General features: G+C 36.3%; 2 protein-coding genes across 3 annotated transcripts in view; one reads left to right on the forward strand and one right to left on the reverse strand.

Annotated features, from left to right (window-relative positions):
• zc3h14 (zinc finger CCCH-type containing 14) overlaps positions 1–14,723 on the forward strand; it is a 38,049-nt gene extending 23,326 nt beyond the window's left edge. For both annotated transcript variants that reach the window (XM_052015265.1, XM_052015256.1), the window contains exons 9-16: positions 121–276; positions 2,761–2,911; positions 3,900–4,093; positions 7,622–7,745; positions 10,527–10,663; positions 12,548–12,630; positions 12,715–12,824; positions 13,010–14,723. In XM_052015265.1, the coding sequence (XP_051871225.1) occupies positions 121–276; positions 2,761–2,911; positions 3,900–4,093; positions 7,622–7,745; positions 10,527–10,663; positions 12,548–12,630; positions 12,715–12,824; positions 13,010–13,016 (962 nt within the window). In that variant the 3' untranslated portion in view covers positions 13,017–14,723. The remainder of the gene's footprint in view (positions 1–120; positions 277–2,760; positions 2,912–3,899; positions 4,094–7,621; positions 7,746–10,526; positions 10,664–12,547; positions 12,631–12,714; positions 12,825–13,009) is intronic.
• An 11-nt stretch (positions 14,724–14,734) lies between these two features.
• The window catches only part of LOC127570043 (echinoderm microtubule-associated protein-like 5), a 140,614-nt gene continuing 132,826 nt past the window's right edge, over positions 14,735–22,522 (reverse strand). Inside the window, 7 exon segments of the mRNA XM_052015279.1 lie at positions 14,735–15,734; positions 15,898–15,998; positions 18,070–18,223; positions 18,952–19,055; positions 19,419–19,581; positions 20,399–20,571; positions 21,142–21,330. Coding sequence (XP_051871239.1) covers positions 15,710–15,734; positions 15,898–15,998; positions 18,070–18,223; positions 18,952–19,055; positions 19,419–19,581; positions 20,399–20,571; positions 21,142–21,330 — 909 coding nt within the window. The 3' untranslated portion in view covers positions 14,735–15,709.

Here is a 22,522-nt window from a genome sequence, read left to right on the forward strand (position 1 = left end):
AACTTCATTCATGTTTTCTGCCTGGCTTCTCAGGGAGTTAAACTAAAATTGTACGGAAGTATGGATGAAGTTATTTGAAGAGTAAAAAAAAAATTAATTGCAAGTTTTCCTTTTGTACAGTTGTTTCACAGAAACAGACGGTACCTGTGGCTCCTAGAACTCGGGCTGTACGTGAAAGCAGTGAAATTGAAGTGATTAATCCGGTGGACAAATCACAACAACATGGCTTACAATTACAGATCAATGCAGCTGAACAACCAGTACAGAAGTATTACTGTAAGGACCAAAATTACCTTAATGAAAACAAATCAACATCAAAGGAATACTATAATAATGACCTTTACTGGAAGTTGATCTATATTTTTTGGGAGGGTAAAGTTGTGATTAAGGTTTTCTGTTCTTCATTTTGTCTTTTAAAACATACATTTTCTTTTATGTTAATTTCTTATTTTCTTGCATCACACCTCCCCCCAGCTTCCTCTCAGTGTACTGTTCATTACAGCATTATAGTTTCTTAGGATCCTGCATCCCTCTCAGTCTAATAACAATCTTCACTCTTTGCCCATACAGGCCATTTACATTGATAATAGGTTACACCCTATCTTTAGCAGCGGGATTACTCTTGCTTTATAGAGCCCTATCCCAAAATTAATTTTCCTCACTTCCACTTATCCAAAACTTTTCATTTTAAATTTAATCTGTAAATCCTTCCCTTTTTCCTTCTCTTACTGAATTCACTATTTTTCTTTTGGGAGGGAACTTGCAGGAGGTGGCATATTTCCATGTGTGCTCTGCCCTTGTCTGATTTGCCAATAGATGTTGCAGGTTTGGGAGGTACTGTTAAACTTAACCTAGACAAGTAATTACAGTGTATTTTTGTAGATGGCATACATTGTTTCAATGGTGTGCAATGGTGCATGGTGTAGATGGGGTACCAATCAAGTGCACTACTTGGTTCTGAGTGGTATTGGGCTTCTTGAGTATTGTTTGAGCTGCACTCATCCAGGAAAGTGAAGAGTATTCCAGTATTCACTCCTGACCTATGCCTTGTGAATGGTATAAAGGCTTAGGGGTGTTGGGAAGTGAGTCATTCGCAGCAGGATACCAACCTGTCAATTTAGTCTTGTTGTATTTTTGCATCTACTCTTGTTTTTATGTGGCTGGTCCAGTTAACTTTCTGATCATTGGTAACCTGTAGGATAGTGATTGTGGAGCACTTGGTGATGGTTATGCCATTGAATGCTTTGGGTATGTGGTTAGATTCCCTCGTGTTGGATCTGATTATTACTTGCCACCTACCAGCCCGTGCCCAAATGTTGCCTTGGTCAACATGCATGCAGACACAGACTGCTTCATTTTCTGAGAAGTTGGAAAGGGAATTGAACATTGTAATTATCAGTGATTGTTCTTGTTTTTCTCAGGATGGTAGGATATCATTGATGAAGCAAATGGTGATTGTTGCCTTATTGATGCTGCCTTAGAGAGCTCCTGAAACAATGCCCTGGGGCTGGGTGATTGACCTTCATTCCAAGCATTTTCCATCCATTGGGATGTTTTCTCCTTGATACCCATTGATACCACAGTCGGTTAAATGCTGCCTTGTTGTCGAGAGAAGTGACTTTTGGAATTCAGCTCTTTGGTCCTTGTTTGGATCAATGCTGGACCAATGAGGTCCAGAGATGAGTGGTTATAGAGTCATAGAGCAATACAGCACAGATACAGGCCCTTTGGCCCAATGAGTCCATGCCGACCATGGTGCCCACCCGCCTAATCCCAATTTCCTGTGTTTGGCCTATATCTTTCTAAACCCCACCCCTTCATGTACCTATCCAAGTGCTTCTTAAATGATACTATTGTACTTGCCTCAACCATTTCCTCTGGCAGCTCATTCCATATACTCACCACCCTCTGCGTAGAAAAAGTTGCCTCTCAAGTCCCTTTTAAATCTCGCCCCTTTCACCCTAAATCTATGCCCCCTAGTTTTGGACTCCCCTACCCTGGGGAAAAGACTGCTACAATTCACCTTATCTATGCCCCTCATGATTTTATAAAACTCTAAAGGTCACCCCTCCTTCTCCTACGCTCAGAGGAATAAAGACCTAGCCAGGCCAACCTCTCCCCATAACTCAGGCCCTCTACTCCTGGCAACATCCTTGTAAATCTTTTCTGGAGTGGTTCTGGAGAAACCCAAAGAGAGCTCATTGAAAGGGTTATTAGTGAGTCAGAACCATTGATAGCAGTGTTGAGGATACCTTCCATCACTTCATTGATTGAGAATAGACTGGTTGGTAACTAGATTTGTCCTCCTTTCTTAGTACACCTGGGCAACTTTCCACAATGTTAGGTAGATAACTTCGCACTTGTGGCAGAACATGCTTATGCTGAATCACTTCTGTAGTCAAGTTTAGTGTAATTTTTGTTTTTAAAAACGTTGCATCCTTTTAACCCTGGATCACGTAAAAATAAGCCTCAAATAATTGCATCGTATCATCATATTAGCAGTTTTCAGTCATTGCGCATTTGTTTGAGGGCATGAGTACCTTTTGCCCCATTGGTTCATTTACAGCCAACCGGACAAGAATATTTGAAGCCTGTTTTTGCATAAAGCATTAAATCTTAAAGTTGGGGTGGAGAATGCATCCTATAAATGTTACTCATAGGTGCTGCAGTGTATTGCTTCACCTCGTGTTCTGCAGTGCCTCCCAAATGGATGATTTTATGTTAACCATTGTAAAATATAACCTTTTATGGTTTCTTTAGTGCAACCAATAGAAGCAAAACCCGGTGGTGATACAAGATCATTTATCTTAAAGAAGCCTGTATTGGAAGGAGTGGAATCCCAGCTTCAAGGAAAAGCTGCAGTTTACGTGGAAGCTTTGTCAGCAGAACAAGATCGTACAGTGCAGACCAAGTGAGTAGCTCCTTCATGCAGTAGAAGATTTAATACTTTCTCTGTGAGATTGCATGTTAATTGTGTTTATTTAGTTATTTGATTACATTCCATAATTGTAGTACTCCTTATGTGTTCTATGACTTAAATGTTTATCTGTAGAATCTGATCAAGGTAGTATCCTAGGCTATTGCTCCCTGCTTTTCCTACATCACTTTGCATTTGAAGTCTCTGCTTTCTGACCCAGCTGTCAGACCAGAACCAGCCAAAGTTCAAGATTACTATTCCATTTTTTGATATGGCACAAGGGTGGAAGGGATGGATGAAAGGGAAATTCCAAGCCTGCACAGGATTGCTCTTACTTTTGTGATCTCATTAATATCTTAATCACAATTTACACCTTTACTTAATTAAGATTATTTTAACCTAACTTCCAGCAGTAACAGAATTATAGAATGCTGCGCTTCAGCAACAAGGAATTCTATCAACAGAAAATTGTCAGTGGCTCAGCTAAGTTAATTTTAAATATAAATCTTGACTATTATTTCTACCCATTGTTAAGCATTCAACAGTTTGGGTCATAATGTTCCCAGCAAAATAAAGGCAACAAGCACTTGGGGACACAACCACTTGCAAGTTCCCTTCTAAGATGCACACTAAGCTAACTTGGATGTACTTTCATCATTCCTTTATGCTCTTCTCCATATAGATTTCATTGTTTAAACAAGGTGTTTTGCTTTCATCTCCCAAGGGCATTTGGGGAAGCGCAATAAAGCATATAAAGTGGCTACTTTCCGTAAGTCTAAAGTCACTGAGCAGCGACTTGGGTAGCTATTAAAATATCTTTACAGTAATTTCTGGGTTTTTGGAAAATATAGTTGGATTCTTTAAACCTTTTATTGTTCTGCTTATATTGAGTAATGCTTATCCTGTTCTCACATTGCTTGCAGAATGTAAAATTAAAAGAGGCTTAATATTATTAATTACTGTTTTTATATTTCCCTAACAGAGATCAAATTGACTCTGAGGAATCGAGTCCTAAATTTATTGTGACACTGGATGGCATTCCAAGTCCTCCTGGATCTATTTCAGAACAAGATGAGGAGACTGAGCCAGTAGAGCAAGGGGGTCTTTTACAAGAGGCTGGAAGGAAATACAGATTATCAATACAGTCTGTTGCACAGACATTGATTGAATCTGATGGTAATTGTCTAAGTTGGTATTTTTAGAGTTGATAATTGCACATGAAAAAATCCAGATTTAAGGAAAAATTATTCAGCTAATGAAGCACATTTTGTGAATTCCCTGTTTATACTGATTTATTTTTCTTCCCTTTACATCCTTGGGGGAAATAAACAGTGCTGTTTGTGTTTCTATCTTTTCAGTTGTTATTCTTCACTAAACTAATCCTGGGGTAGAGGGTTTGCTGAACACGGAGGATGTTTCCCTTGGCTGAGCGATCTATAACCAAGGTTCATAGTCTCAGAATAAGAGCTAGTTTATTTTGGACAGAGATGAGAAGAAATATCTTCACAGAGAGGGCAGTGAATCTTTGGAATTCTCCCCATGGAGGTCTGTGGAGTTGTTATTCAAAACAGATTGATGGTTCCTGGATGTGAAAGAAATGGAGGATTATGGGGATAGTGCAGAAAAATGCATTGAGATAGCAGATCATTCATGATCTTAATGAAGATTTGAAGGGCGAAATGGCCTACTGGTCCTTCTATTTCTGTTCTTATGATCTTGTTCCTTGTTGTAAGTTGATGCTGATCTTCAGAGAGAATTTGATCTATGCAAAAAGATGCAAGCAAATAAGTGAGAAGCAAAATTGTGAATGAGATTGAATTTGTGGTGGAGGGGAGGAGGCCAGCCGAGAAAACATATGTTTAATTGAATCTTGTGATGGTAAAGCATGGACATGGGTTTCAGCAGCAGAGGTCAAAGTAAACAATGTTCTGAATGGATTAGAAATGTGATATGGCTGTATTATTTTATTTGAGAGAACTCAAAGTCGAGTTTATCGTCATATGCACAAGTACATGTATGCACAGGTGCAATGAAAAACTTACTTGCAGCAGCATCATATAAGCAGTATTCACAAGAAAAACATGAACATAAATTATACACAATTTTTACAAGAAAACACAATTAGAACAAAAAATCAAGTCCATTTTAGTGCAAATTGGCTTTAGTATTGCTAAACTGTAATAATTAGGGTTTTGCTGGTTGGTTCAAGAACCGAATGGTTGAAGGGAAGTAGCTGTTCTTGAACCTGGTGGTGTGGGACTTAAGGCTTCTGTACCTCCTGCCCGATGGTAGCTTCGAAAAGATGGCATGACGCAGATGGTGGGGTTTTGATAATAGATGTTGCCTTCTTAAGGCAGTGCCTCCTGTAGATACTACCAGTGGTGGGGAGGGATGTGCCATGATGTATTGGGCAGAGTCCACTACTCTCTGCAGCTTCTTGCGTTCCTGCACATTCATATTGCTGTACCAGACCGTGATGCAACCAGTTAGGATACTTTCAACAGTACATCTGTGGAAGTTTGTCAGTGTTCGATGACAAGCTGAACCTCCTTAACCTCCTAAGAAAGTAAGATGCTAGCACGCTTTCCTTATAATTGTATCTACGTGCTGGGCCCAGACAGGTCATTCGATATGTTAACACCCAGGAATTTAAAGCTGCTGACTCTCTCCACTGCTGATCCTCCTCCCCCCACCCCAAATGTAGATTGGAGCATGTTCGCCCTCCTTCCCCTTCCTGAAGTCAACAATCAGTTCTTTCAAAATTTCCTAGATTCTGGAAAAGATTGAAAGGTAGCAGATGCAACACCACTATACAAGAAAAGAGGAAGAGAAAAAATATTGAATTACTATTGCTTGTTGATAAAATGCTGGATCCATTATCCACGAAGTGTAATAAGACATTTAGAAAATCAAAATGTGATTGAGCATAATAGTTTTTTTTTGGTATAATCAGCAGGATAGATGAGGAAACCAGTGAATGTAATGTATTCATATGCAGCCTCATATGCAACCCGAGAGTAACGTGCAGTTTTGGTCCATGCCTAAGTAAGAGTATATATTCCCTAGAGTTGGTGTGCGTATATTCACTAGATTGATTTCCTGAGATAACAGGAATGTTCCCTGAGATGCAGCTGAGTAGAATTGATGTCTCCTTGTTGGAGTATAGAAGATTGGGACACTATCTTTTTGATAGACAATTCTTTCTAATGATTCACAGGTTAATGCTGAAAGGCCATTTCCTCTGGAGAGTCTTGAACTAGAATCAGGATAATGGGCCTAATGTGAAATTTGTTTACTCAGAAGATTGTAAATATTTGGAATTATATATCCCAGAGGGCATGATTGTTCAATAATTGATTATATTCAAGTGAATTTTAGGGCATAATGGGAAACAAGAGAAGGGACTTTGGCAAGAAAGTGAATGGAGTAGATGATTTCATTGAATGGAGGAGTAGTCTCAAGGGATTCTGATACAAGAACATAAGAAATGGAAGTAGTAGGCCAAATTTGTTATGCTCTTATATCAAAATCCCATCTGCAGTTAAATTGGATTCTGGTTTAGTTCAGTTCAAGACAGTGGTGAGAAACTCAGATGGAAGTGACACAGTTAAGGAGTTTGTGCTGGACATTGAAGGTGATGTATTCTGTCTTCCCAATATTTAGTTATAGACTTACCTGGGGGTGGATTTTGGAAAGGTATACTAACTGGATGGAGATAATAGAGAGAGAGGGCTGGGCTTTGTCAGTACATTAGAAGAGTCTGACCACATAAAGTTGCAGATGTGGGTGATAGAAGAAGCATTGCTGGCGATGTTTTGTCGCTGATTAGCAAAGTAATAGTGGAATTGAGTGAAGGGCATCCCACTTCTACCTAATGGAGTTAATAGTTCTAGGAGAGTGGTGTGGTTATCCTTTTTAAATGCTGCAGAGATGAAGGAGGATATAATTCATCTGTGAATTGTTGTTAGGCCTACTTATGGTCCTGTGGTACGGACCATGTAGATGGAGTAATTTATGCAAGGAGTTGCGACAAAATTTGATATGGATGTCAGATGATGTGTTCAAAATCCTTCTGAAGAAAGAGAAGCTGGAGAGGGCATAATCATTTACAAGAAATCAACTATTGACTGTGCATGGTCTTGGAGTGGTGCTGTGGTTACTGAGAATGAGATCTGGCCTACCAGATTGAGTTTGGTGAGAGCATGAAGGGCAAGGTATCAGTGAGTGTGAGTTGTTGATTCAGTGCTAAAACAACTAGGATTTAGGGTTATATTATGGAGAAGTAGCTTAGATTTTAATTGTGAGATTCTTGCACTTTTTGGAGTAAACAAAGAGCCAGAGTTTATTTTTGCACTTGCTGGTTTGTTGGTTGTTTTGGCAGAAGGTGTAAGGTGTTGTAGTCTGATTGGATCTGGTGTTGGATGGCCCTACTTGTTACATGCCAGAGTTGTTCATTCTAGTCCAGAGGTAACATCCAAGATGAAAGACAAGTTGTGTTAACTTTTTAAATATTGAATTTAGTTTGGATCATTAAAATATATTTATGCTAATTTGTTTATTTAATGACCTTTTTTAAATGTTTAGCTAAGAAATTAATGAATGTAAATTGACAGAATTTAAACCATTTTTAATTTTAAAAAAACTAGCATTGGATCACCTAGCCATTTAACTTAGAACATATATCAAATCTTTTTCCAATATTAGAAGAAGAGATTGATGATGGCAGCTTTCAAGCAAAACGACAGAAACTTCTAGAGAGATGCAAGTACTGGCCTGCCTGTAAAAATGGCGATGATTGTATGTATCATCATCCTGTAGCTTCGTGCAAGTGAGTACCTTTAAGAAGTCCAAAGTATTTATCATTGATATTTGGTGGCAGCCATGATAGCTCTCTTGAACAATACAATGCATTTTCATAACCTTTGCACATGTATTAAATATAAGTTAAAAATCAACATTGCATTAGTGATAACCTACATTTATGTTTACTGAGAACTATAAATTTTAAAGGGCAAATCTAATGCTTCACGGGTTTCATTTTGGTTTGGTTAACAGAACAATTTTCAAAACATCCTTTAACTAAAAGGTCCAGATAAATAGCAGTATATTTAACTGTATAAATAATGCTTAAATATGGTGCAGTTCATAGTTATATACTATAGGCTAATCTGGAAAATAAAAATTGGAATGAAGAGGAATTCTTGGGGACAATTTGATGTGGACTTAAATTTAACATTACTAGAGTGTTGCTTACTCAGAAATCTGCAAGATTCTTGGGCTGAGAAAGTAAATATCTCAAATTAGGCAACTGATTGGAATCTACTGTATTATTTGTTAAGACAGTAGTGGTGGCTAAATAATGTAAAATAGTCACAGCCACCTACTTCTAAGAGAAGCTGTTCATCAGAAAAGTAATTCACTATGACATAATATGACTCTGATCATTTGTGTGGGCACCCAAAGCTGTTGTAGTAATTGAAGTTAGTTAACTGTTGCATCATTCATATGAATTGTTTTTCTATGTGACAAATTTTACATTCTTATAGAAGCAGTGGAGCAACCAAGTTACCCCATATATATGTTGATAATATTATGGTGATATATGTAATCGTGATAAATTAATTAGTGTATGTCCAATTATAGATGGAAAAGTTCAACACACCCAAATGTAACTAGTTATCAAGGAAAATGTTTGGCGAGTTTTAATTATAGTAGGTACAATCTTTGCACATAGCCTTTATAAACACATCTTTAGAGATATTGATAACCTCACCAATTATAGCAGTCATCCTATTTAAAGCTATAACATCTCTACAGTAAATCCAAGTGTTAGGAAATTTTCAGAACTCAGCAAAGTGACCACAACATTGATAAGGAAAGTGGAATGTGAAAGTAATCTAAAAACAAAAATGGATTATAAAAATTTCTGCAAATTCTGAAAAATAAAAGATTACCAAAATTTAAGGTCGGTCTTCAACAGATTGAGACAGGAGAAATTATAATGAAAAACAAGGAAATGTTTTTTCTGATTTCATGGAAGAAGACAAAAAATCTTCTGAAAATAGTGGAGAACAATGGATCCAGAGTGAACAGGGAACTGAGGAAAAAAATCAGCATTCAAATGTATTAGAAAGATTACTGAAAACTGCCAGAGGTCAGCCATTTAGGACTGAAATGAGAAGAAAGTTTTTCACTTTAAGGGTAGTGAATTTTTGGAATGCTCTATCCAAGAGGACTCGGGAAACCCAGTCATTTTGGTATATTCACTTAAGGAGTATGGGGTTAGGACAAGGAAGGGGCACTGAGATGAAAGATTTTATTGAATGGCAGAGTAGGTGTGAGGGGATGAATGGCCTCCTTTTATTTCTTAGGAGGAAGGCATGGATTTTTTTCCTTCAGCACCAGAAAAAATGGTGCAGATAGGAGTAGAGGCCAACCCTACTTATTCTCTAGTAGATTGGTTTATTATTGCCACATGTACCAAGGTATAGCGAAAAACTTGTCTTGTATACCATTCATACAGATCAATTCATTACAACAGTACATTGAGGTAGTACAAGATAAAACAATACAGAGTGCAGAATAAAGTGCTACAGTTACAGAGAAAGCGCAGTTCAATAAGGTGCAAGATAGATTGTGAGGACGACTGAAAAGGGAAGACTGGCTGAGTGCAGTTCTGTCCAGATGAATGATACTGGCCTGTTATTGGAGGTGGATGGCATGGCTAACTATGTAAGTGGAAGGTCTTGTTGCAATTATACTGGGCCTGGGGGAGATTAGATCTGGAATATTGTGTGTAGTTTTGATCTCTTCACTCAAATAAGAATGTACTCTTGGAGGTGGAGTAATGTAAATTCATAAGATTAATTGAGGGGTTTGTCCTTTGAGAATAATTAAGAGAAAGGATAAATCTACTCTTTCTAGAGTTTATAAAATGAGAGCTGATTTCATTGAAATGAAAGGTTCTGAGTAGTGTTGACTAGATAGATGCTGAGAAGATAATGCCTCTAGAACTTTGGTGGGGGATGGGGTGGTGTATAGTTTCAGGATAAATGGTCGGCTGGGTCAAAACTGAGACATTTCTTCACCTAGAGATTATGTTAAACTTTGGGATTTTTCTCCCTCTAATTGTGGTGTTTTGGGTTAATGACCTTTCTTCTGAACCTTCAGAAAGTTGACAAAGTCTGAAGTGTAATCATTTTTCTCCACAGATGCTACCTAATCTGCTGTGTATTTCTAGCATTTCATACCCTATTTCAAATTCCAAAAACCATGAGCTGATTTCTCTTGCATCATTTAGTAATTCTGATTCCTCTATCCCAGCAGAGAATTTGTAACCTGCCAAAACTTTGTGTATGCAAATCAAATTGAGTAGTGTAATTACAAAGAACTAGCTTTTTGGATGCCAGTCTCCTTGGTTCCAAATGTAATGATCACAGTTTTAAAAATATAAGCAATGTATTTGTATGAATGTTGGCATTTTTGTTTATATTGTAAAACTTCGTTAAATTCCCATTTTGAGTTTTTTCCCCCAAGAATGTAAACTTTGCGATTTGTGTGGAAGTTCATTATGATATTTCTGTATTAAAGTTCTCTATCTTTGCCTTAGAACCTTTCCAAAGTGTAAATACGGGGACAAGTGCCTATTTATCCATCCAAATTGCAAATATGATTCCAAGTGTACTAGACCAGATTGTCCATACACACATGCAAGCAGACGAACTGCTGTAGTGCCAAAACAGCCAGGTTTGTATAGTACAATGCTGATTCATGAATGTAAAATTAATTATGAATACTTGAGTTTGTTACCAACAGGTAATTTTTCAGGGAAGAAGTGTTGAAAATATTTTCTGTACTATAACTGCTGAAATCAAAAAGATTCATAATGAGAAGTTAAATTACCAAACTAGTACTGTAGAACCTTGAATTGGAAAAATATAAAACAGTACAAATCACACCAGAGAATTTAAATTCTGTTAGTAATCTGAAATTTGATTTTAAAAAACTGTGACCATGAAACTGCTAGATTGTCATGAATACCTATTTGGTGCAGTTATAAGTCACCTTGAGTATTTTTAATCTGCATTGATTGGCGTGCACCAAAAGTGTTGTCCACAGTCAGATGCAGAGTGCAACTGTATCTGTACCACCCCACAGAGTGGTAAATCTTATTGCTTTCTGTAACAGCATTTCCTCCTTACATGGTGCTGAATATTGGATGGTTGTGCTGTTAACCAGCATACTTCTCATGCTCCCTTCTCGCTCTCCTAAGTCCATTCTTAAACTCCCTTCTGGCTCCCTTATAACTCTCCGGAGCCCTGTCTGATGTATGCTTTCTAAACTTTGGGTAGCTTCTTTCTTCCTCTTGACAAGATATTCTACATCTCTTGTCAACCACAGTTCCTTCACTCCACCATCCTTGCCCTGCTTCAATGGGACAAACCTATCCACAACCCCATGCAAGTACTCCCTAAACAACCTTCACATTTCCATTGTGCACTTCCCCAAGAACATCTGTTCCCAATTTATGCTCCCAAGTTCCTGCCTAATAGTATCATAATTCCCCCTTCCCCAGTTAAATACTTTCCCATATCGTCTGCTCCTATCCCTCTCCAAGGCTATGGTAAAGGTCAAGGAGTTATGGTCAGTATCTCCAAAATGCTCTCCTACTGAGAGATCTGAAACCTGATCAGGCTCATTGCTTAGTACCAAGTCCAGAATGGCCTCTCCTTGAGTCGGTCTGTCCACATTACTGTGTCAGGAATCCTTCCTAGACACATCTAACAAACTCTGCCCCATCCATCCCCTTTACACTAAGCAGGTGCCAATCAAAACCTCTCCAGTAATTTGCCCATCACTTTGCCCCATAGACATTTAAAGGACTTGTATCTGACCGATCTTTTGCACTTTTGTGCCTTCTAATAAACAAGGGGCAAATCTATAAGGTATGTGATACCTCCCACTACTTACTATGGCTGTCCACACTATGAAGAAACTTTTTGGTTTCACAAAATATTTGAAAGGAAGAGTTTGGTAACTTGAAGTTTAAGGACTGCTGTAAAGGTTGCTCTACAGCTGATACCAAATGATGGAACATGCCTGATGCATGTCTTGGCCATTCAGTACCTCAAAATTAGATCAGGCTATTCGGCACCTTGTCCCACTTTCTAAAATTAGTCCCTTCTGTGACTAGACCCCAATTAGCATATCAGGAGTAGGCTCTAATCGGAAATTGGCATCTCCCCTGGGCTAGTGACCAGCAGACTCTAGTGTTTGAGAACTATGGAGTACGTTTTTGGAACAGCCTGCCCAAATCCCTTCGAGGAAATTGTTGGTCTGCAAGTGTAGTTATACCAGTATTGTGATGGTAACTGGACAGTTGCGTGTCTCCCCACTTGCTGCCCACCGCCCCCTGTGGGCTGGGGGAATGTAATGCTGTTAATGCTGCTTTACATAGATAGTCTGCATTCTAGTTTTGGCTAGGGTTACGGAATTTGTAAAGGGAAGACTTGGTGCAGCAGCATAAGACATTGTCCAGGGCAGGTGTACTGGGGAAAATCACTTGCTTTGGTATTAACTCATTTTTGTAAAAAACATCAATTGATCTTAAATCTTAAACTTATTTCATAGCTCCTGTGACAAGCCCAGGAAGTTCTTTATGTCGATTCTTTCCAGACTGCAAAAAAGTGGAGTGCCCTTTTATCCATCCAAAGGTATACAGTATCATTTGAAAGAATCAGTTTATTGAAATTAGTGTATTTTGTCCAAGCGATGACTTTCCCCTCTGTTTTTCTCAGCCATGTCGATTCAGTACACACTGTAAGAGAGCTGATTGCACATTCTACCATCCTACAATTACATTACCTCCACGCCATGCTCTAAAATGGACCAGATCTCAACAAAATAGGTAATATAGCATTACAAAATAAGAACTTTATTAATCATTTGAAATCTCAAAAGTGGTTAAATTGTAAATATTAAAGGCTAATCTTCTCCCATTGTCTATGTTTAATCACAATGTAAATAATTCAGTTTTGTAAGATTATAAGCTACTAATCATTATATCTGAGACACCTTTACTTTCTTTTTCAGCGAATGATCAGTTTGGATCGTGCAGAATCCCATATTGTGGATGAGGTTGCAACTATTTAATGTAGCATTTTACAAATTTGTATTGTCCCTCTTCCAATATTCTTTAACACTGAATATCAAACATTTTAAAAGTAATTTTCTCCAAACATGAACGGACTAGAATTTTTTTGTGCATAATTTGGATACAGACATGGCATTTCTCAACAATTGGTTTTGTAAGGTGCATTGTGTAACTTGTATTTTGTGCTCTTAGAGACAGTATTTTAAATTCAGTGGAAAATTAAAGAAAATCACTTTGATGTAAGGTCATTTTTGTTGAGAATAAGTTTACAGTAAAGAGAAGTTTGTTTAATGAATCAGTTACTTGTTTTGGTTTTTGCACTGGCTGTCCTTCAGATCATTTTCTCATGACCACAATTTTTTTTGCTGTTTACTATATTTTTGTTTGTATTTTATGTGTTATGTCCATTTTAAGATCATGATTTTACAATGAGTATATATTTCTATTACCATTCTGCTGTAATGCACAATAGGGCACAGCATAGCCCTAGGAGTTGTAGTTTATTGTGGGGAAATTCAAAAAAAAGTTGTGTTAAAGGTATTCCTCTCCTGGTTTGTCCCATGAGAATTTGCTGGGGAACTTCTGGAAAATACTAAAACAAAGGTAATTGAGAAAATGTAATACTTGATGTTTTACTTTCATTGGATTTTCAATCCCTTTTCTAAAAATGTTCAACTTTGGAATTACTTGGTGCTTCAAAAACTAATAGTAAATTCAGTAGCAAACTTAAATGTTTTGCAAGTTTAAGTTTTAAATCAGAAGAAACCTTATGGTGTGGAAATATTGGCATGTTTTATTGTGAATAAACGCACATTGGTTTGTCTTTTAGGATACCACTTGGAATCTTGATTATCAGTATGAATTATTTTGTGGTTATTGTTGGTGTAAATCATTCTCAACAGGGGTTGTATAGTTTATTTAAAAGCTATCTTCCTGTAAACTACAAAATTTAGGAGATAGAATTTATTATTTGTATTAATGAGTTTGTCACCTAACAGAATACTGGTCAAAGATTAAATTTATCTTGTCAGTAACTCCTTAAATGGTTTAAAAAAAAGCACATCCCAATAATATTATCTGTAAGTATCTATTTGGTACATATATCTGAAGTATAACATAATGTAATAAGTGATGTGTTACCATATCTTGTTAGTTTTACTAAGCATAATCCATTTTGAATCAGTACCAATTAATAGACATTCCCTAGGAAAGGATTTTTCACACTCGGCCTTGCAACACAGTAATCCATGCTGAGGAAGTTGATAGATTTTTTTTTTATGTAGGAGTTTAACACACTTTACCAGAATTCCATTAATCTGAATCCTTTTTTTCCCAAAACAAAATCATAAATAGCAGTTTCTTTAGATTTTAAGTAACTGAATTTATCAGGAATGTTGGATAAGTAGAAAAGCTATAACAGAAATTGAGAAATACTGCTGTTTATAGACTATACAGTGCAAAGTATTCAAGTTACAATAATGCAGCTTGGTGGATTAGTATGTTCTGCATATTTTGTAGTAAATTGTGATTAGCACCAGTGTAAGCACTGGAACAAAGATGATTCATTTTGGTAGAATTGCTATCATTTGACAATCCACTTAAAAATCCTTTTGTATGGACTTAAATCATGACTAAATAAACTATTTGGAGTTAAATTAATTACATGTATTTAATTTTGTTTAAGGGTGTAATTTACATGAAGTTATCATTCACAGAAATTGTTTGACTGAAGTAAAATTAAAGAAAAATCAGTATTTAGTGATTCTATTTGAAAAACAGAAGTACACTGTATATCAACCCAGGTTGTAAGTCAAAGCATTACACATTTACTATATCTCAAAAAGCTACATTTTATTTTTATATACATCAATGGAAAAATTATAATCTGCAGAATCACAAATTTGACACCTGAAAAGTCAAAGATACAAGTTAAAAATTAAACTTATTACACTGAACCAAGTGTATTGTTCAGGTAGCCACAGTGATTGGTACAATAGTGCATAGTATGCTTTGGCATGCTTGCTTCAGCTTTTTTTCCCCCCAATTCAACTTTTACATTCAAGATGAAGCCCATCAGATACTATATAGTTTTATTGAGAACACTCACCAGCATTGAAAATTTTTTAAAAGCATAGATTTACTATAAATGTCCTAAGGCTGCTTACCAAATCAGCTACAGCACAAGATTGAAGATATTAAGTCTGTGTTACATTTAGCAGTGTACTTGCAATATTCACTTTTAGTGTATTGATAGAACTCAATTAACCATTTTCATGGCATTGCCACATGATTGTTTAGAAATTCTGTCCTTGACAACAGGACCATAGATGTAAAATGGTCAAAGTAATTTGTAAGTCAGCATTAAAGTTAGAATACAAGCTATGCCTAAAATTCAAGATGTGATTTGAACACTGTGCAGTAGAAAATCTGATAAAATGCCTTAAAACAAAAATAGCTTAAAATCATTTACCAAACTGCCGTCCTAATTTAGCTTGCAGATAAGTGTTAGCTGCCTTTTTTTTAGATATAACCTTGAGCTCTTCATGGTATGTTTCCATTGAACTGAATTTCTCAACTCTTCGCTCGTAATCCAGGCTCTGCTTCATGGCCATTTGTGTAGTTTTGATTAATCACTATTTTCATAGACACTTCCAGACAAACACACTTGAATCAGAGGGGAGAGAAAAGAAAGTGTTATTTATTGAATTGTAAATCCTGGAAATGAAATTTTGCTGCTTAAACAAGTGGAAATAAATTTTTTTGTTTATTGCCAACATATACCAATATAGAATAAAGAACTTAGTAGTCATAAAATTTGGAATCATACCTGCAATCCTGTCCTCCAGCACTGACAATGTATCTGTCTCCACTTGTGAACTTTATGTTGGTGATCTGGGTAGAGTGACCCAGATACTTTTTGTGTTTTGCCTGAGTGTGTAAAAAAAAAGGTCTGTAATAAATGTAATCATGAATTGAATAGGCAAGTCTGAAGGTGCTCAAGAGAAGCAGGCAAGTTGAGTCAGATGATTTTTTGATGGAAAGGCTAATGTATGAGAAGTTTGGGGCTTATATAAAATCCTAAGATTGTGAAAGATAATGCATTTGTGGCTGCATATATGGAGTCTGTGGTGGATACAAAATGATTTTCTAATCCCATCCCACCACCATGATTGCTAAAGCAGGTTTTTAAGGTTAATGTGTTTAATGTGTAGCAAGTTTAAGTTTCTAATTGTAGGAAACCTGGTGGTGTGGTAATAACTTTTTTTAATTGTTGAAAGAATACTTTTTGTAATGGAAATATCCTCAGTAGGGGTTGCATATAGAGTAGGGAGCCAAGGATATACATTGAAGGTAACGATACAGTGGTCGAAAGAACCCAGTGCTATGGATCCTTCTGTGGAATTAAATAGGGAGACTATGCAAAGGAAATGCCTATGCTGGATGTTAGAAAAGGCTTTGTAATTGGGTGATATGGTTGACTACAGGAAAAGCTGTAGAGAATATTATTGAATTAGGACAGTTATGCTCACATTGAAGTGCATGGAAACTTGATTGGTATGTTCAAATACAGTTGTGGAGAGGATGAATATACATTTATGTTATACATTTGGAGAAAAATTAAATTTGAAAATGGGCATGGTTTCAAAGCAAAAGAAATGGTAAATTGGTTTATTATTGTCACATGTACTGAGGTACAGTGAAAAACTTGTTTTGCATACTGTTCATATAGATCAATTCATTATGACAGTGCATTGCGGTAGTATAAGGTAAAACAATATAGAATGCAGAATAAAGTGTTATAGTTACAGAGAAAGTGCAGTGCAGGTAGACAATAAGGTGCAAGGTCATAATGAGGTAGATTGCGAGGTCAAGAGTCCATCTTATTGTACTAGGGAACCGTTCAATAGTCTTATAACAGCAAGATAGAAGCTGTCTCTGAGCCTGCTGGTACATGCTTTCAGGCATTTGTATAGGAACTGATGTGTTTCTCAGTAAAGCCCATTACAACCAATGAACTACTTTGACTGTGATGCAGGGAACATAGCAGGTACTTATACAAAGATCTTAAATTTTTTTTTACTGATGTTGATTGAGAGATTAATTATCCCTTATGTCCTAGCCAATACTTTAAGGAAAACATTCATAAAATGTACACTGAGTTATCAGATATAGTATCTAACTGTTTGAGACATAACTCTGCCAATATGCTTACACTTGTCTTGGTGTGATACCTAGACAGGAACCAAATTTATGGATAACTGGAGCTTTAATAAAAACAGTCATGGTTGAACTACGATGCAAACATCATGGAAAAAAGATTTTTTTTAATGCCAATAAACCACAAAAATTATGGGACAAAGCAATTTAAATTCAGTGTCCCATTCTTCAAGAATGAGTTCAAAATGAACATGTGGAAAATTTTCTAAGTGTTATCTCCCACAAATTTGTACTGATCAGAAATGATAATTTTTAGCCATTATAAGTGATATGGATTCTGGATTTTCATGTTGCAATTCCTATTTAAACTTTATTTTCATCATTTGTTAATACCTACATGTCCATTTAAATTCTTATACACCTATTAAACTATTTGGTTCATGTCAATGTCAGTTATTAAACGAAACAACTAATAATGTTCCACTTGTAGGTTCACCAGTTTACAAAAGTAGGAATGTGCACAAGTATTGCATTTCAATTGGTTGGACCTAGTTTCTTGAAAATACCATATGGCACACGAACTTACACTTCCTATTCAATTTCTGAAGCAATCAGCTGCCACTGTCTCTTTTTTTGTCCATTGTTGCTTTATAGAATAGTTAATCTAATTACCCCTCACCCCTACTAATCTTGAAATCCTGGTCACTTTTTGTAGAACTTATGATTTTTGCATTTAGATAAGACAATTAACACAGAATTAATTAAGTTTAGGTGGGGGAAAATCTGCAACTAGAAAATATTTTCAAGATTAACTCTCTTGATCAGGTAGGAAGTGACTTACAAATTTCTCTGTGCAGGGAAAGTCAAAGAGTTTCACCATTCCAAAATCATCTCCTGTTACAATGTTGAGTCCAGAGTGAGAGACACAGGCACAATTGACATCAGCTTTATCGAGGTTTCGAGACCAAATTCCAATGACTTCATCACCTAGGATACTACAGGAATGAAAACTTGTAAATTGCAAATAAATCTCCACTTGGTGCTCATTGAGCTTTAATATTTCTTGCCATATTGGTTCTAAATTTGAATCAGTCATTGGATTTCTCATACTGCTGGAAGCATTAGACATGTAAATTGCATAGATTAACAATGTCAGATAGGAAAAGGACAACAAATTCTAAGTGAAAAGTCCATGGGAATTATCAGGAAAGATAAGGAATGTCGTGGTAACAAGGAACTTGCATAGCTCAAGTCTACAATGTAACAGGAGCATGGTTGAGATAGTTATTAAATAGTACAGATTTCAGAAACACTTATGCATAAGAAATGTACAGATTATTTCTTGAAAGTGCAACTAGAAAGTGGAATTGGAGATCACTTTTGGAAGGTACATTGAAAAATAATCAAGGATTTTATTCAGAGTATCTGGGCAGCATTAGGGTAACAGAAATATTGTTTAAAATACAGTTGATTGATGTGATGGAGGAGTTGGGCTACTAAGATTGGAACTTCAGTAGCAAATGGACTTCTCTCAGTGACTTTATTATTTGAAACTGATAACGTATAAAGGCTCATTTCACCCACAATGTGGATGTAGGAGCTGAAATGGGCTTTGTCAAATTTTCTTAAATCTTAAGCCACAAATGTACTGCTGCTCTCAAATAAATGTTACTTTGAACTCTAATGAATTAAGGTTCAAACTGAAGGGAAAAAAAAAGTTCACCTGGTCCAAGTAGCCCAAGTTATTCTGTCAATCCGAGATTGTTCTGTAACTTGTTTTCCTAAAGGCACCTCATACACCAGTCTTTTATAAGATCCAGTAGAAACCTGGAAAATTAATAATTGTCCTTGATACCCAGCACATAGCTGCATAAATACATCAACTTATATAATTGAATTCTTAATAACAGCAAGCTTCTTTGATTGGTTAACTATTACAAAATTACTCAGTACATACTCTATAGAATAAGGATAATCCAGTTTACATAAATATCACTATTATTAAGGGAAACACCATTATTGGGATTTATAACAGGTTTTTAATTTTTAAAAAAGCATTAATATAATCCAGGATAACGTGTAATTAAAGTGCTTTAAAAGAAGTTTTCAATTCTGCTGAATATATTGGTTTACAGGATTTCAGCATGTTATAATATGCTATGGTCAAGATATACAGTTTATAATCAGTACCTGGATATAATTGCTGTCTGCTGAGAAGTCAATCTGGATAACAAAGCTGCCAATGTCTTTGCAATAGCTGATTCGATTTAATGCTGGTCCTAATCTTAGGTCATAAAAGTCTATGACATTTTCACATGTCCCCACAGCCAAATATTGAGAGCTTGGGCTGAACCTAAACAAGAGATATTAGTAATCAAAATAAATTCATGAAGATATAGTGCAGATAAACTTTTTTTCCAAATGTCTAAGATGACTCATTTTAAATATTTATTCAAATCTTTGAAACCATTAGCAGGTTTATGGTTGACCAGTTCACTGATCTGCCACTTATGGAGAGATGTTTGCATCTTCATCCATATACATTTCTAAAAGATAGATGTGTGGCACGTTATTGCAACATTTCTTATATGTGATTACACACTCTCATGATATCAATATTTTATAAATATATACAGAGACCATCTTCTACAAACCATTAATGCATAATTTTCATAAAATTCAGATGCATAAAAACTAGTTAATGTATTTCCAGGATGTAGTAAAACTCTGATAATCTGGTATTCAACTGTCCAGAAATTCCAATAGTTTGGCATGTGGTTCATCAGGTTCTGTTCCAACACTTTTTTAAACTCGGCAAGTCCCCACTCCCTCACTCACTCTAAAACACATTGGAACCCCATTTCCTGTGTTACTGGAAGAATTATTATACTACTGTGTAATAGCTGAAAAATGAAAAGTGTATTGATGTATTAATAGAAGTAATATCCAATAGTTGAGAAAATCTTCCAGTCTGTCACCAAAGTCCCGAGGGTGTCAGATGATCAGAGTTGTACTGTATAGCATTAAATCCTTTCTAATATTACAACAATGCTTAGGAATGTCCAGAACTCATGAAAGGCATTGCACAAATACAATTTTCTTAATGAAGTTTTAACTTTAATATTTCAACTTGTAGTGATCAATATTCTTTAGTGTATCTATTTGCTTACTTGATATCTTGAATGGCAGATCTTCTGTCTCGTTTCTTGCCCCAGATTGTTAGTGATGTTACCACAAGAATAATGAACTCGCCATTTTTCATACCAATTGCTACCATTTCTCCCTCTGGACTGTAGGCAACTGTTTGAGCAGGATGACCCAAGTTTACTTTATTCAGCATCTTCTGTTACATAATTAAAAATGAGGACAACTTAGGGTTTAAAATGCATGTTAGAACGTTAATTATTTACTACTGGTGTTATGTATTACAATACAAACCTTTTCACTGGAGAGGGAGAGTAATTTTCTTTTAGAGCCAAGTAATTATTAAATAACAAAGCCAGTTTGCACGAAAGGGATGGTTTTAGTTTGCTAATCCCTTAGAATATCTCATCCCGTTCAATTTGACACTGTCTAGATTCTTTGTTGTTGCCTTTTGGATTTTTTGACTGGAAGTTGTACTTTCAATGGAAAGTAAACCAAATTCAAACAACTTTTAGTCAGAACGTTATAGTGTGACCAAGGTCCCTGGTTTTAAATCTTTTTTTTCAAGGTAAAGCTAGAAAATGATATCCTGACTTGTGGTTGAAGTTTCGGGTGAGCGAACACCTCATTGATTTCTGACTCCTGCAATAAATAATTTGTAGGGTGATGATTTGGTGAAGCAAGATTACAGAATTCCGCACAACTAAATAATTGACAAAATCACTTTTAAAACCCCTCATTTGCTGTTGCATTTTAATTATTCACTTGCCTTTTCAGTAATGTCCCATAATCTAACAGTCCCATCTTCAGCTGCAGACAGAAAGATATCTTTAATAGGGTGAGTTGAAAGACCCCAGATTGGTCCATCCATGTGATTGTTAATTAAAATGTTGCATGCAGCATTCTTCTCACCAACCTCGATGATCTCTGCATTTCTCGTTCCAACCAGAATTTTTCCCTGTTAATAAAATAAGCTTTAAAAAAATTTCACCACTCATCTCTGAACTGATTTATTACTGGATACTGAAGAAACATCTCAGTACTAATCTTTATATATATTTGAACATTGGATAATAATAACATTAAAATATTGAAGATTTCAAAAAATAAATCCAAAGTTGTTAATTTTTCTTCAATGTAAAGGTGCTGCTTTCTTATGTAAGAAAATTAGAATAAAATCCATCTTACTTTGCAGCCATTGTAGCCAAGAACCTCAATACTGCTAATGCTGGCAAGACTAAAGTGATCAACTATTTCAAGCTATCCTTAGATGGGGCTTGTGAATACTGTAATCTTTGTGATGAGAATTCCCCTTGGGAAATTCAGGACGACGATCCAGTGAAGGAGAAGGAATAATGGTATGCCCAAGCCAAGGTAGCATGCAACTCGTAGCCTGTCTGGACCTGATTGCATCAGCTCCTCACTTAACTCTATTCGGGATGTGTTAGTACATAGGTTTTATTCTCTTCATCAGTAGCATTGGTTTGGTGGTGATTTGGAAGGGTTTAATTTTATACCTTAGCAGACCACTATTGTGATTTGGAGTTTATGACATTCCCACAACATCGCCACTCTCACCTTTTCTGGCAGTAGAGTTTATACGGTTAGGTAGGAACACATATTCCTTCAGCATTGGTCTAGATGACCCCCATGTTACTTATGTGAAGTTCAAAACCACCTACAATATCCATCCTCCCAAACCAAAGACAAACCTGATGTTCACTCCTTATTAAAAGGATGACTTCAGGTCTCCTCTTCCTCTTGAAGAGGAAACTTGGGCTTTCATTCTATTCAGTTGAAGTTATCCTTCCCTAGACCTCCACCAAGACCAACCTTGGCTTGCCCCTTTCTCATCTTCACATCCAATTTGTAGACATCATCTCAATTAAGAATAAAGTTGGGACTAATTATTCCTACTTCCTGTGAGCAGTTACACACCTCATCCACTAAGAGGCAAATCCCCCACACTCTGCTCAACTGCTGAAAATTAATGAACCTGAGTGGCATTAAAATTAAGAACCCACTGAACACCCAGCTAGAAACCCTTCTGCCCTTCCCATCAGCATCGAAAAGAAAAGCACTCTCACAGAAGGGGAATTGGCCCCTGGCTGGAAAGCAGATGTTAATCTCACTGAGGGGAAATTAGGCTG

The sequence above is a fragment of the Pristis pectinata genome, chromosome 1, assembly GCF_009764475.1.
Source record: "Pristis pectinata isolate sPriPec2 chromosome 1, sPriPec2.1.pri, whole genome shotgun sequence".
In the NCBI taxonomy this organism is placed as follows: domain Eukaryota; kingdom Metazoa; phylum Chordata; class Chondrichthyes; order Rhinopristiformes; family Pristidae; genus Pristis; species Pristis pectinata.